The following is a 15,799-nucleotide window of genomic DNA, read 5'->3' on the forward strand; positions in this document are numbered from 1 at the left end:
CTCATCTCTTAAAAAAAAAAAAAAAAAAGAAAAAAGAAAAAAAAACAGGAAAAAAGAATACACAAACTCCTGTGGCCACTCATTAAAGTGACTAATGGTTTTCTCTGTCAAGAAATCTTGGTTAATTATTTAGCATTGATGAGACTGTGTGGCTACCTTCATGGAAATATAATTTTCACTTTTTCTTCTTTAATACTCTATAGAGTTATACTAGGCATTTGTGAAATCTCACAATAGCTCAGTGGACAGCCTGTTGGGCATTTGGATTACAATGCAACACCAGATAAAGAGGCAGTAAAGCAGATACAAATGAAAAAATAAATGAAAAAAATAGAAACAATTGATCCTATCAGTTATTGTTCAGTTGAATGATTGCCTTTTGGCGGGCCTTTTCTACAAACAGTTACTATTATCACTATGATTATTACCTTAGTTTTAGAAATTACTATCACTTTTGAGTGCTGAGTCATCTGATTCATTCTTAGAACAACCTTGGGAATTCATAACCTTATCCCCAGTTTACAGAAGAGAAAACAAAGGCTTAAAGAGGTCAAATTATTTGCTCAAGATCCTATGGCTAATAAGTGACAGAGCTGGAACTTTAACTCTTCCATTGAATTCTACAACTACCTAGCTGCCAAACACTTTTGAGGTCAACTTGTAATGCCCATATTTTGCTTTTGCTAGACCTATCTAGCTCCATTGTGGATAAAAAATACGGAATGAAGATGGGAAAGGAGACTCTTAGTTCAGATATAATATTGAAATCTTATTAGATAAAATTTAAAAGAGCTTCATAACAAACAAGAGGTTCTCACCATCTGAGTTTCATGAAAACAAATGATCTGTGTGTGTTTTATTGAGAAATTTGTAAGGAATTGACATATTCCATTCTCTCCATTAGCAATCTATGTCATTTTATTTGTCTCCTAGAAGAATGTTTTATTCTTAGGAATAATTATTTGGGTAGACATCCTGAGCCTTACAACTGCTCTGAAGTCAACTGCTATCATTGTTTCAGGATTCTCCATATTACTCAAAGCTCAAAAATGCAGAGCATATACGGATTCTAAAGAGTTGTGAGGGTTTTTATACTACTTTCCGGTATGCTCCAATTCATTTCAACATGGGATACATATATTTGTGGCTATTGGATCACATCTGTTCAACTGAGCAGAGCTATAATTAGGAACCTGCTGCCATCAAAAGGATTAATAGTTCTGTTGATACAAACCTATAACTGATGACTTCCCAATAAAGCCAGTTAAATGACCAGCTGGCCTGGGATCATAATTGATCAATACTGCAGAGTAACAAAGACTGTTTTCTATTTACATTAGAGCCATTTCAAGGTCTAAGAAAAAAGTTTTAAGATAAAAAAGGGGGAGCCCATTTTGGTGTTATCATCGTTACTATTGATTAATGATTGCCCACAAACTGACGCATGAAAGATAACCACATCTTAGAAGGTAACCACTCCATGATGTCTGGGATAAACTGGAGATGCTTTATTCTGTTTGGTAGAACTAAAAACTACACAACTTATTGAACACATGCCCCGTCCAGTGTAAACCTGAGAAGAATCGATATTAGAAAGATAAACTCTTAGGTATACAGCTCTGATAAGATAATTAAAATGGTAGCATGAAGGAAAACAAAAGAATACAAAGCTTTCAGCTTGGATCCAGTCAGGTTCAGGGCAGTCCTGGGGTGTTGTCCAGTTCAGGAGAAAATGTTCTATATAAATATTATTGCTTTTTCGATGATGAATTAGTATCATGTCATTTACACTAAATCCATTATTGTTATTAGCTCACAAAATATTTTTCTGTGATCTTAAATTTTATGAATAATAATATCAGTTTCTAATTTGAAGTACATTGCAAAGACTTGCCTCCCTTTTAAAATTAGTCTGTCTCACAATATTCTGGCTGGCTAAATGCTTTTATTCCAGTTCTGTAGGCAGGAAAACTGAGGCACTTAGTTTATCCAGTATGTCCAGACATAGCCAGGAAAACTTCAAATCACTTAGACCTACTCCCTCTTGGTTATAGATAGGTTCCATAAAAATCCATCTCTATATGATGTCTTTTTAAAATTTATTTTGATTGGATCGAATGGGATGCAAAGCTTATTAATCATTTAGTTCATAATTAAGAGTCTTCAGGGTATCTAAGTATTATCAGCTTTCATTATCTTCATCCTTGTTCTCCTAGAATAGGAGAGGGTGAGGGAAGATTGGGCCACTTGAAGGGTCATTCATCTTTAATCAGATTGATAACTAGGAGTTATTTCTCTATAAGCAGAAGAACTTCCTCTCAGCCGATGGGATCAGTCTTTGTGATGCCACCGCCCCACACAGGGTCCCAGAGAGGTCTTCTGGGGATTATTAGTGTCCCTATGACAGTCTCTACTGAGCAGGGTCAGGGTTAGGTACAGGTTAAATACATCTGCTTCCTATGCATTTTCCTAGACCACCCAACAGACACATGAATTTTTTTCTAGGGCAGTTTGTCCTCCTCTATGAAGGATTTATGAGTCAGTCAACCACTCCCATCATTTTTGCATGAGCTCCAGATGAGGCTCTGTAGATAGCAGACACTATGTCTTATGCTTCCTCTTCCTCTCCAAGAAGGCTCTACTCCATCTGGAGAGGAAGTGGTATAGCACAAGGCTAGTGCGTCTCTATCCTAACTCTACCACATAACTGCAGGGTCTTGGTTGGATATCTAAGCCTCTGCTTCTCTGTCTGTAAAATGGGGATTATAGCACAATATCTACGTCATTCTGCCATTTTGTGAGGACCAAATGCAATAGCATATGTAAATTTTATACAATTGTCAGGTATTATTACATTGAATTGAAGAATAATTGAATATGAACATAATGAGACAGTTTAGAATTTTTTGCTCCCAGTAGCATGGGAATTCAGAGATGGGAGAGGTCAATGAGGGCACAAGTAGTTTGCTGAATCAAGTCTTGAGGTTGGCCTCAAAGACTGCCCAAGGTTTGAACACAAAGAGTAAAGAGCAGTTGAAGAGGCCACAGAGAAGGCATAGATTTAAAATTAGGTAATACATGGGTCACATTCATGAAATAATGAAGGCAAAAGTTTGGACTGAAACATAGTAGAAAATAAAGTAGGAGATGTAGGATGAGTTTAGGTTTTAAAAGTTCTTCCTAGCCGGGCTTAGAGTTCATGTATGAAACAGGAGGGGACCATGATGGTGGACGAATGACATCTTTTAATTAAATTAATTTGGCAGCATTGCAGAGGTGAGACTTGGAGAAGAGTCTAGAATCATTAGGCTTATTGCGTTGACTCATGTCTGTGGTGCTGTGGGCCTGAACTCTGCCTGTTCATAATCCAGGTGGGAATTGAGAGGGCCCCATTCAGTTTAAAAAGGGACTAGCCACAAGAGTGAGGAGAATTTGAATGTTGGAAATTATTTCACAAAATGCTATCTTGTTCTTCAGCCAGTCCCTTCCCTATTAAATCATCTTGGATGTGTGTTATTGTTGTTGTTATTCTCAAGCTACTTACCATTTCTTTATCCCCTATAAATGATGGTCTCCGTAACCCCTCCCCATCTGTACTTCATCATTTTTCCTTTTAATCTTAATCAAAAATGTGCTCAGCAGGTACTCTCTGATTGTTAATTGGAATGTCCACTGGTGAAGCTTGCACAGTGGCATTGCAATTGCTTCCCTGTATCTTTTTAATTTTTTCACCCCCTCGTTTGCCTCTAAAACAGAAAATGTCTGTTCAACTCCTTGATCTCAGCAATTAGCTAAGTGGTATGCAGCTGGTTATCTGGAGGCAGGCTCAAACACTGAATCATCTCTGTTCAGGTCTGAATGGGAAGTTTCTTGAGCAGTGACACCTATAATTAGTGTGCAGTTGCAAGAAAGGTTTTTGGGAGTGGCAGGTCTCAAAGTGGTGTTCCCAGAGAAGCAGCATCCCCATGATCTGGGAAATTGTGAGAAATGCAACATCTAAGGCCCCCACCCCCAAATCTACTAAATCAGAGACTGGGGATGGAGCCCAGCAAGATTTTAACAAGCCCTCCAACTGCATGCCAAAGTTTGAGAACGACTACCGTGGAGAAGTAGCTTCACAGGGTTCGGCAGCCAGACTCAGGAAGGTGGGAAAAGAGACTGCAGCAAACCCAGGGAAGTTTAGAGGCTGTGAAGAGGGGGTGATCCTTCCCTCTTGGAGATGAGGAAGGTGCCCAGAGGAAGCACTGCTAGCAGTGAGATTTTGTGCTTAGAGCTCCTGCCCTCTGAAAGAAAACCTGTGTAGCCCTCACTTGCCTGGTGCTCTGAAAAGACAAGTTCTTAAGTCAGTCTTCGGGAAGGTCTGTTGCATCTTCCTGCTCAAGAGTCTTTTTGAAAATTTGATTACTAAGTAGATGAGGAAAGAGAAACACTTCCTACTTTGGGTGAGTCTTATTTTCCTCTGTAGAGGCATCTAAATGCTGATGATATACTCACTTGATGGCCAAGAGGAAACAGGAGTTTGTATTTCAACCTCTACCCTACAACTGAACCTTTACTCCATAAGAATCATCTCTTTACTGAGGCTCTTTTGAAGGTGCCCAGTCATGGAGTCCTGGTCCAAATGCTAAATTTGCCTGTGGTTTTAGTATCACACTTGTTTCATGGATTATGGGAGCCTAGAAATGAATAGTCTGTCACTTACCAAGTATCTTGTATCCTCTAATTATAAAGAGGATGTAAGTTAAGTTAGTTAACCTGTTACAATTTAGGGTAAGTCAGTTTTTTACCACCGGAGGCAGAACTGTGTTATTTCAGTTCGTAAAACTCCGCCTTTTTTTTCCTATGGTGACATATACTGTGTAAATCCTTCTGAGGTGGATATGCCTCATCAGACTGGAAATCTAAGTCTGTGTGTGATCCAGAGTCACTTTCCTTTGTAATTTTTTTTTTTCCTTTAAAGCATAATTTCTTTGCTAGCTTTTGAAGTTTCTGTGTATCTAGACAAGGAAACTCCTCCTACTTTACACAAGAAGGGAGAGGTGTTTGTATTTCATTCTCCATCCTGTAATGTGCATTAATCATTAAGATAAAGTCTCTTTGGGAGGAAAATAAATCCTGGTTGATATGGCCAACTCTTTTGTTGTTGAATTATGTATTCTCTTTTTAAAGGATCAGTGAATGTCTCCATGGGTTGTTTCCGTCTGAGGAATGAAATAATGGGGCTTTGGAAGCTCCACTCTGTGGTCTGTGATTGTTCGAGTCTGTGAACTATAGGCACTCAGAGGACTTATCTCAGAGGGGATCTGATAAACAGTTCTGTTGCCACTTGAAAAAAATCAGGCAGGACATTTCTGCTGGGGCCGTAGTGGCAAGCAGGAAATAGCTAAAAGGGATAGAAAGTACATTGCCCACTCATCCTACCTGGGTCTTTTGTCCCAGAGTTTCCTGCTTCTCTGCCTGCCCCCTGCCCCCTCATATCATTGGGGTTTGCTCATATTACCTTCCAGCTTCAGTCAGAGGAAAAGCCACCTGTGCCAGCAGCATCATTTACTTCCTCTAGTATTTCAGCTCCAAGTCTAGTACTCAAGGAATGATAATGAAACATGATGAAATCAGTTCTAAATTGTTTGAAAGGATTAGAGAAAAGGTCTTGTATGGCTTCAACATGTTTCCTGTAAACCAGGGGTGTTGTTAAGGTGCGTTTTTCAACACCATGTCCTCTAGCTTCAAGCCCTTTCATTGTGGCCATTGAACATAAGCATTATGAGAAGAGATGACAGAAAGGACCAGGAAGGTAAGAAAGAGTGGAGAAGTTGCTGCAGCCAATTCCTTATGCTCTTCTCAATACCTGTTTCCATTTATGTTGAATCCAAATGTCCTCCGTGGCATTCAGCTCACATCTCTCCCCAAGCTATTCCATTTTCTACCATAGCCTAGCAAAAACTTTTCCAATTAGCTGTATTTCTAGGTTACCACCAAATTAACCACAGAGGCCATAGAATTAATAGGAGCTAGGGAACTCACGACGACCCCAAATATGCCACCAGTAACTCCACCAATAACAACTGTGAGGGCAACAGTCAGGTTTTGGCCTTGGTGAAACAATAGTCAGTTTTCCATGATAGTCTTGGGAACCAATACTTTTTTTCTCTCCCCTTGACTGCGTATACATCAATCTTGATGACTATGAGTTTATAATGCATAGCTACGTGAGTCCCCGCTGGCACAAGTGAGCACCCGAGTACAGTAGTTACCTACAGATCTCCCCATCCTTGTTTGCTTATTCTCTCTCTCTCTCTCTCTCTCTCTCTCTCTCACACACACACACACACACACACACCATTTACTCTTTAGTAACGTATCCTGCCAGTGGCTTCCATAGCATAGAGATGCATTGTCTCTTCACCCCTGGAATCTATAGGATTTCTGGTCAACCCAGTTCATGCACATTTTTCACTGCAACTAGAGTGACTGGGAACTCTGACACCCATGGACTTTTGGGTCTTGTTTTTGAAACAAAACAAGCACCCCCATGGCCTGGGAATTGCAAAAGTGTCACCGATTCACTGTAGCCTGGATTTTCCTTTTTTCATCAAAATTAGTACCTGTGTAGGAGAGCAGGCCTAGAGCCATGGCAGGCTGTGATGTTTGGCTTCCTTGCTTGTGTCTCCTTTCAGCATTGAACTAACCAAATTCCATGCTGTCTTTATACCCACTTCCCTATCTTAGTGAAAACCTGGCAATTGTCGTTTTTTGTTTTTTTTGTTTTGTTTTGTTTTTTGTTTTTGTTTTTTTTTTAAAGAACTGTTTTTCAGTGTTGTTTTCCGTTCAGTCTGCCTAATTTGTGACTGCAAATATAGGTTACTCTTAATGCTTGTCTGGAGATTTTTCCACGTGATTTGGGAGATGATGTAGGGCATGTTTGACTTGTAGCAGAGATGAAGAATGGATAAATTCAGTGCATGGAACATGATCGGAGATTCCCACAGACTAACTCACCCTGCCTCTAAGTGGGCCCTGAGTTCCTCTACTGCACAGATTCCTGCCTGTTGAACAGCCAAGCGTTGTCCTTACAGAAGTGCAACTATACTAACTGGTATTGCACACAGTGATTTCCAAACTGGCACTGCTAGAAAATCCTTCATCTTCCATTTCTCAAGCTGGCCCTCTCCTGGAGGGAGGAGGTCTATGTCGCTTCCCTTTAGGGAAAGTGTTTTGCTTCTGTTGGTATTCTGTCTCCTTTCCCTCACCTCACTTCACCTTCACGTTCCTGGCCTGGGTGTTACTATTTACCTACTGATCACAGAATACTATATGAATTTCCATTCACAGCTTTGAGTGTTTATGCGGCTTTCCTGCTTCCCACCCAGCCCAAACCTTGGGAGTTTCCACACACTGATCCTCTGATCAGTTTGACACAGGAAAGCACACAGGTCTTGTACCAGTTTGTATAGTAGTACCCTTTTGAACTGGCGACTCTTGAAGTAGAGTGTGCTGGGGGTTCGCATTGGCTGCTGGACACACACACCAAGTCAATTAGCATGCATGCCAAAAAAAAAAAAAAAAGAAAATTAACCCTTAGAGTACTGCTTCAACATTTTGGTTTAATGGTCTGAATTTGGCCGGTTGGACAATACTTCTTTCCCCAGATGTGAGTCCTGCACAGAAAGTCTGTGCTTAGTCTAGCCAGAACCTTACCCAGGATCCTCTCCTCTCTAGCTTTCTTGAGATGCTCCTGGGTCCTATATTTGTTAATCAACTAATGTTTTTTAAAAGGTCCAAAACACAACCACTGTGTTTAATTGAAAACGGGCCCCACTGCCAATGTGTTGGAGAGCATGAAGAACTGTGTTTTAGCTTTGGCATGTGTCCTCTCAAAGAAAGAAAGAAGTTCTTTAAGGGTTAATATGAAATTAAGGAATTTGGAGGCCTCTCCTGCTTGTCCTTCCTCCAGGGTATCTGCATGTTCCTCTTTAGATTCTTCGTTCAACTGCTGAATGATGATAAAAAATGATAGATATATAATAATTTCAAAAGCAACAAATAAATGAACAGTAGTTCCCGAATGGTTGAATGGAAAGACCCCTTGGCAATGCTTGCTTGATGATCCCAGGAGGCAGAAAGACCAAATGTTTTCTTTTATGAATATTCATTTCATCGTCTATCCTAAGCACTGCCACTTCTCAGCATCATGGGAGACTAGATGATACTACCTGTCATTTACCTCTTGCTTTTTCTTCTTCCTGTCTAATAGCCCAATAGAATCCTGCCAGAATTTCTACAAAGATTTCACATTACAGATCGACATGGCTTTCAACGTGTTCTTCCTTCTCTACTTTGGCTTGCGGGTAAGTTTGTGCAACATTACTCAGTATCACAATGGGGTGTTTCAGTCTGGGACCCAGGGATCATCCCCATCAGCATCTGCTCTCACAGTCAAGATAAAACCCAGTGTTTCCAGGAGAGACAGCACACCTGCATTCTGCTTTTCAGTCTGGGAGAGAGCCCGCTCCTTAGCTAAGCATTTTCTGGAATTCACTTAAGTTTTGTTTCAAGGGGGAGAAATATAGATTGAGGAAAATTGATGATGTATCCACGGGTGGATTGTTTCTCATCTCTCTTCACACAATGCCATGTTCCCTTAAAAACTAAATAGAAATAGGCCGGATGTGGTGACTCACGCCTGTAATCCCAGCACTTTGGGAGACTGAGGCAGGTGGATCACCTGAGGTCAGGAGTTCGAGACCAGCCTGGCCAACATGGTGAAATCCCATCTCTACTAAAAATACAAAAGTTAGCCAGGCATGGTGGCGGGCATCTGTAATCCCAGCTACTCGGGAGGCTGAGACAGGAGAATTGCTTGAACCTGGGAGGCAGAGGTTGCACTAAGCCCGAGATCATGCCACTGTACTCCAGCCTGAGTGACAGAGTGAGACTCCATCTCAAAAAATAAAATAAAACAAAAGTAAATAGAAATAAACCTCTTCAGCTCTTAAAATTATGTTTAGCAGTGTTCATTTAGCTGAGCCCTGAGAGAGAAGTTGTGAGTATGAATGAAAGGAGGGTGAGGAGAGTAGATGGACAGAATTGTGTGTGTGTGTGTACGTGTGTGTGTGAATGTATACATACGTGCTTTATTTATAGTTATATTTACATGAATGAGTCTAATAAAAGTAAAATCACCCAATCTTCCCTATGAAGCTGTTGAAAACCACAGAAAAATACACTGCCTGATCTTTCCGTTAAGACTAACATATAATATAGTTCATCTATTTAGGGCCCTATATGGGGCACTAGAAAACGTGTGTGTCCAACCATAAAAGCATGTGCTTTGTGTAGATATGAGAAGGACATAACCTCTCCCTCCAGACCTTAAAAACTAAATAGAACTAGGCCGGGTATGGTGGCTCATGCCTGTAATCCCAGCGCTTTGGGAGGCTGAGCGGGGTGGATCCCTTGTGGTCAGGAGCTTGAGACCAGCCTGGCCAACATGGTGAAATCCCATCTTTACTAAAAATGCCAAATTTAGCCGGGCATGGTGGCCCTATGGAAATTCAAAACTTACCCCTATGAAAACTCAAAACTTACCCTTTGACAAAAGAGTGTACACTGGATGCCGGCACCGTGCTTCTCATGTTTTTTCTCTTTCTTTTTTCTTCTTTCCTCCAGTTTATTGCAGCCAATGATAAGCTGTGGTTCTGGCTGGAAGTGAACTCTGTAGTGGATTTCTTCACGGTGCCTCCCGTGTTTGTGTCTGTGTACTTAAACAGAAGTTGGCTTGGTAAGTCAACCTCTCTTTCCTTCTCCTTGCTGGTTCCCGAGTCCTGGCTGAAGGACAGAATTTGCAGTGGACCAGGGGGCTGTCTCCCTACAAAGAACATTGTATGTATTAATGTGAACAATGCTCTTGGAGTTTTAGAAGTTGATGGTGGCAGCTCTCTTTGGAGCACTAGCCCCGAAGGGTTTGCACAGTTCGTGCTTCAGGTAATGCAGTTTTATAATTGTCAAAGCCTAGTGGTCATCACTGTCACAGCCAGGGCCTTTATGTTCATGGTTCTGTCACTTTTCATTCAGGAACTTAGAGTCAGGACTGGATTAAGAAGCCCATGGTGGTAAAGCCAGCTTTTCAAGTGGCTGGCTCAGGCACCCTAGAGGCCTGCCTGCCAAAGTTAGCTTCGGTCTGCTTCCAAAAAGTGGGTTCTTCATGGTCTATTTATAGGTACAAGGTTCTTTGGAGGGCAGGGAGAGATGAAGTTTCTTGAGTCATCGCTCACCTTACTGAGGTCCCTTTCTGGGTTAACGGGAGAGTGCTGCTGGGCTGTACTGTACAGGGCACATCCTGGACCAGGACTAGAACACTTTAGTGGGGAAAGTAACTTGACCAGAGAATAGTCCTGGAAGTCCAGGGCTTAGAGAGACAGCTTCAGTTTCTCATTGCTGCGTTGATTTCATTTTTTCCCTGAATTCAGAGTATTCCTGCTGTCCTGGGGTCTATTAGGGAAGAAGGAAGGCTGAAACAGAACCTGGAGGACTCTCTGTGGGTTCCTTCTGTCCTTATTTTTTAGGAATTTTGGCTTAAGTTAATTATTTAAAAAGCAATACGCATGCGTTGTAATCAGTGAAAACAAAAATGTGTGAAGAACACATTCATCATCTTTCCCCCTTGCATCCATCACTGCCTCCTCCTTTAAACACCCAGGGTTCCCAGGCCTTCACATGTGAATTGTTTTAGAGATGGTGGTGTTTGTATGAGAAATTGTATCAAATAATTGCATTGCACCACAATTTGGCTTCCTCACTAATCGTGATGGACATCCCTTTAGCTCTGTGATAACTCATTTTATAACAGTTGTATAAGACTCCATAATTTGTTTGTATCACAGTATATTCAGCCATAACCCTAATGATAGACCACCTGAATGTTTTTCTTTTCCTCCTATTGCTGCTAGAAACGATGGTTTAATAAACACCGTTATTCATATATTTGTATAATTCTATTTCTGTCAATAGTTCCAGGTTCCTGGAAGAGGAATTGCTGGTTCAAAGAATAAGTGTATTTTCTTTTGTGCAGACATTGATGGATAACTTAAAAAAATGTTGTGTCAAGATAGGCTTGCACTAGCAATCCATTTTGTTGCCATTGTTAGCACTGTTCATTTATTATATACCTAGTGTCAAGTATTTTTTAAAAATAAGCATCTTCTTAATATAGTATGTGTGGTACTCTATATTATATGCACATACATATGTGTGCATGCATACACGTATGTATGTGTCCCTATCCTAAAAAGATTTCTTTTGCTACTAGTTTTCTTATTAGAATTATATTCTCTTGCTCTAAGGAAAAGTTTTCGTTTTGGACCTGAGATATGCTTGGTTAGACTGGATTTTTTGCTTATCGTATCCCAATTCCTTCTTATTTTCTCCTTATCCTGATGAGGCTAGCAGAGTCACACACTAATCTGAGAAGTGTCCTCAGTGTAACTTACGTGTTCCTGGGTGTCAGCGGTCCCAGCTGCTGTAGCTTCACTGTTAACTGGCTTTGTGACCTGGGAGCTCACTTTTCTTAGCCCATCATTTTTCATCTGTGAGATAAAGATTTGGCTAGATGATCTTGAAGAATCTTTTAGCTCAGGAAGTCTTTAAGGCTCTTGAGTCATTAATGGGCAATGTAGGATCTAGGTCATTGGGGTGGATAGGGAATCTAGTAGAATTCTATCAGCAGCATCCCTGAGTCAAAATTATGGATGAGCTGTTAACAGGGAGTCCTTTTAAAACATCTTGTTGCTAAGAGTTCAAACACACACCCATGCACACACAGGGAAATCGACGGGGAAGGGGACAGGCGGGATCCGCCTTCTTCACCTGGCTGTGCTTAATTACCGTGTGCATTCGAACAACCACTTTGCTCTTCTGGATCCTCAGTTTTCCCATCTGAAGAATGGGGGTTTAAATGAAATTACCTTCTAGTCCTCATACTTCCTGAATCTGCACTTTCTGCCAGTGTCTTCTCTCTTGGTCCCCTGTGGGCCTGGGTGATGGAAGGGCTCCCTGGTGACTGTGGTGGAGACATCCTCCTCTGCAGTGAGCAGAACATGCCCCCAGTAAAGGTGTGGAGCTGAGCCTCCTTGTGGTGAGTGACACGTTCTCTGAAGCATTTTAGCGCCAGGAGTTCTGGTATGCTTTGAAATCCATAGCCTTCTTGTGGATGATTTAATTCTGATTTTTGGAGATATGTTCTGATCTCATAAAAAATCTATTGGCACAAACACAGAATGGGGGCAAAAAATAATTGAATAGGAAATAAAAGAGGTTGAAATGAATTCTAATGAGATACATCTTTGCATCAACTGTGGTCGCTTTCCAAAAGAAATGTGCTCTAAATGTGCTCACTTCCGTTTGTATATTAATATTTATTGAGCATCTACTATATGTCAGGTACCGTCCCAGATGATTGAGAAACAACAGTGTAGAAATAGAGTCCCTTCCCCCTACCCTCCTATACTGCAGTGTGGGGAAAGCAGGAAACACTGAACCTAATAAGGAAGTAAATGACACGGTATGATTAGGAAGCATCAGTGCTGTTGAAATTGAACCCATAGAACAATAACCTTTTGGTCTATGAAATAATAATAACACAAATAAAAAGTAATGTCTCTCCTCTTGTAGGAGAAAGCACCTGTAATGAAATGCTTTGGGTTCTTTGGTAACGAAATCTCCTTGGGTGAGATCTAAAACTTATCTCCCTGTTATGGAAGAGGATTCAGGATAATAATATTTCAAGGAGGTTCTCATCTGACTTAATACATGGGTTATTACATTGTGAAACAATTATTGTACTGATGAGCTGCCAGAGAGAAAATGAACATTCCCATGAGATATGACTTATAAAGGAGAAGAAATAATCCCATTAAATAGGGGCATTTCAGGCTTGGCTGCCCTTCTCCTGGAAAGTGGAAGGGTGCTGCCTTTTCTGGCTGAGGTTTGGGATAAGATGCAGGAAACCGAAGTCTATGCCAATTCTCCTGCACAGACTTTCCCAGCCCTGCTGAGGGTAGGACTGTGCAGTAGCTGGCTCTGTGGGAGATAAAAACCAGAGTGAATGCAGGGCCCCTGCCCGTACCTTTTCCAGAACGCTGTCTGCACCATGTTTAGTTTTCAATTGTTGGCATATGATTGTGTGTTGTATAGTACAGAATACATTCATTGCACAGATCATCCTAGCGCATGTAACGGTGTATTCATAGAGACACTAATATGTAGTCAGCTTCTACTGTGTGATGGGCACTCTGGAAAGCCCCTCACCTACATGGATTCAATCCTCAGAGCAAACCTATGAGGCAGGACTTGTCATTGCCCCATTTACAGATGAAGAAACTGAGGCTCAGAGAGATATCTCGTCCAAGGTCACACCTCCTGGGAGTGGTGGGAGGGGTGCATTCCCCAAGATGTGGTCTGACTTTATGTCCACACTCTTCCTCTGCTCCTCTTTCTGTGTCCTTACCCTTGAATGATTTGCGGTTGGGAGTCCTGGGTTGGGAATGACAGGGCTGGTTTTGCTGCGTTGTGTTGGCATCCCTCCATTGGTGCTTACTCATAAAGGGCTTCACTCCAGGCAGGAAGAGAGGGGAGAGATCTTATTTAAGACTCTGTGTTCTCCTGGCTCCTCTTTCCCCTCCTCCTTGCCCACCTCCAGTTTCTAGAAATGCCAGGAGGACTAGAAGAACGCAGAGCTAGCCTGGTATCTCCCGAGTCCTAGTGCCCCTCAGCAGCTTGGAGATCCGACCTGCTCCATCTGGGACAGAGACACTGGAGCTTAAGCACATCCCCAGATATTAGTGCAGAGTAGATTAAAGCTCAGCTCTGAGCTCCACCAACTCAGTCTACATTTTGGCTCACCCATTTGCTGATGGGACACTTAGCATGAGCATTTTATCTTCCTCAGGCTCAGTTGTCTCACCTGTACAATGGGGTTAATTATAGCACCCACCTCATAGGGATTCATTGAGGTAATGTGAGTAGAACAACACGTACTTCATATGAGCTTAATGAACAGAAGCCGGGATTACCTCGGCCTCTCTTTCTAATCTACCTATCATATTTTAAAGCACCACAAGAGAAAACAAACCAGAACAGAATAAAAAATAAGGCAGCGGATGTGAGGATACTCATGTCGACAAGCAGCAAGATACTGCTTATTTTAATTCCTGTTCCCACCCACCAACTTATTCATTTTGTTTCCCTTACAAATCCCGACCTCACTAAAATAAATGCACCTTGAAATGAGAGCTGTATCTTATTTTGAGATTTGAATAACATGCTCCAAGGAGAACTCATTTGTCCGTCTGTCTCATTCTCTTTTGGGAATGTATCCCCAAGGTAGGTCGATGAACTGTGCTGCCTCTGTTTGTGTGTTTGTTTTTTTCTTTTTGTTTTTGATTTTATTTTATGGAGTTTGGCTCTTGTTGCCCAGGCTGGAGTGTAGTGGTGCGATAATGGCTCGCTGCAACCTCCGCCTCCCAGATTCAAGCAATTCTCCTGCCTCAGCCTCCCCGATAGCTCAGATTACAGGCACTCGCCACCACGCCGAGCTAATTTTTGTATTTTTAGTAGAGGCGAGGTTGCCATGTTGGCCAGGCTGGTCTCAAACTCCTGACCTCAGGTGATCTACCCGCCTCAGCCTCCCAAAGTGCTGGGATTACAGGTGTGAGCCACTGCACCTTGCCTGTGTGTATGTTTTTGTTGAGGGTGATCCTGTGGGATTTAAAGAAGGGAGTAGGGGCAAAGTAATGATGCACTCACCAGCCAGTTTTCTAGCCCATTTTTCTTACTTACTCTGCGCTCAGCACTGGGATGAGAGGAACACATGCTGGACCACCCTGTATCCTACCGGTACTGTGATTCCCAACACCATCGCCTGTTCTTTGATGAAATTGGGGTATGATAAGGGACCATGGTCATTGGAACCATGATTGGAAAACCATAAACTTGATTCTATTGTCTGCATCAGAACTGGCCTTAGACTTTAAACCTTAAAACCTTCAGTAAACTGTGCTAGAAAATAGAAAACTCTGCTAGGAAATAGAAAAATGAGTTAATGCCCAATCACAGGGCAATTGCAATGATGTAGGGTATCTGCTTATAAATATATGCCCAAGCAGTCCTTTTTTGTGTGTCAGAAGGCAGTAAAAACAGGATTATATAAAAAAGCACAGGCGCTTAAAAACAACAACAGCGAAAGAACAAAACATTGTTCCTGTTTGAGACTAAGGTTGCAATCTCATTTTGGAACCAAAATAAACACACATGCAGTGACAGCAGGTAACACTACCCACTATATAATTAAGCCCGTAATTGTGAGGTACAGGCTGTAAAGGCTGTGGGAGTTCAGAGGAGCAAGAGCTCACGTGGGTGGGAGAATGAGGATAGGCTTCTGTGAGAGGCCGGGGCTCAGTGGAGGCTGCAATAATGGGCTAAGACAGGGAGAATGAAGCCTAGTATGTGTGGAGCATGGTATGTACCTACAGAAGCGAATACCAGCCTAGAGAAGAAAGTGGCCTTGCTACTTGGGAGGCAGAGGCAAGAGGACCCCTGAGCTCAGGTGTTTGAGACCAACCTGGGCAACATAGTAAGACCCTATGAAAGAAAGAAAAGAAAGAAAGAAAGAAAGAAAGAAAGAAAGAAAGAAGAGAGAGAGAAAGAGAAAAAGCGGAAGGAAGGAAGGAAGGAAAGAAAAGAGGAAAGAAGGAAGGAAGAAAGGAAAAAAGGAAGGAAGAGAGAGAGAAAGAGGAAGGAAGGA

General features: G+C 41.7%; 1 protein-coding gene across 25 annotated transcripts in view; it reads left to right on the plus strand.

Annotated features, from left to right (window-relative positions):
* The window catches only part of KCNMA1 (potassium calcium-activated channel subfamily M alpha 1), a 759,311-nt gene that overhangs the window by 442,616 nt on the left and 300,896 nt on the right, over window positions 1-15,799 (plus strand). For all 25 annotated transcript variants that reach the window (XM_065520852.2, XM_065520843.2, XM_065520844.2 and 22 more), the window contains exons 4-5: window positions 8,255-8,348; window positions 9,670-9,781. In XM_065520852.2, the coding sequence (XP_065376924.1) occupies window positions 8,255-8,348; window positions 9,670-9,781 (206 nt within the window). The remainder of the gene's footprint in view (window positions 1-8,254; window positions 8,349-9,669; window positions 9,782-15,799) is intronic.

The sequence above is a fragment of the Macaca fascicularis genome, chromosome 9, assembly GCF_037993035.2.
Source record: "Macaca fascicularis isolate 582-1 chromosome 9, T2T-MFA8v1.1".
Lineage (NCBI taxonomy): Eukaryota > Metazoa > Chordata > Mammalia > Primates > Cercopithecidae > Macaca > Macaca fascicularis.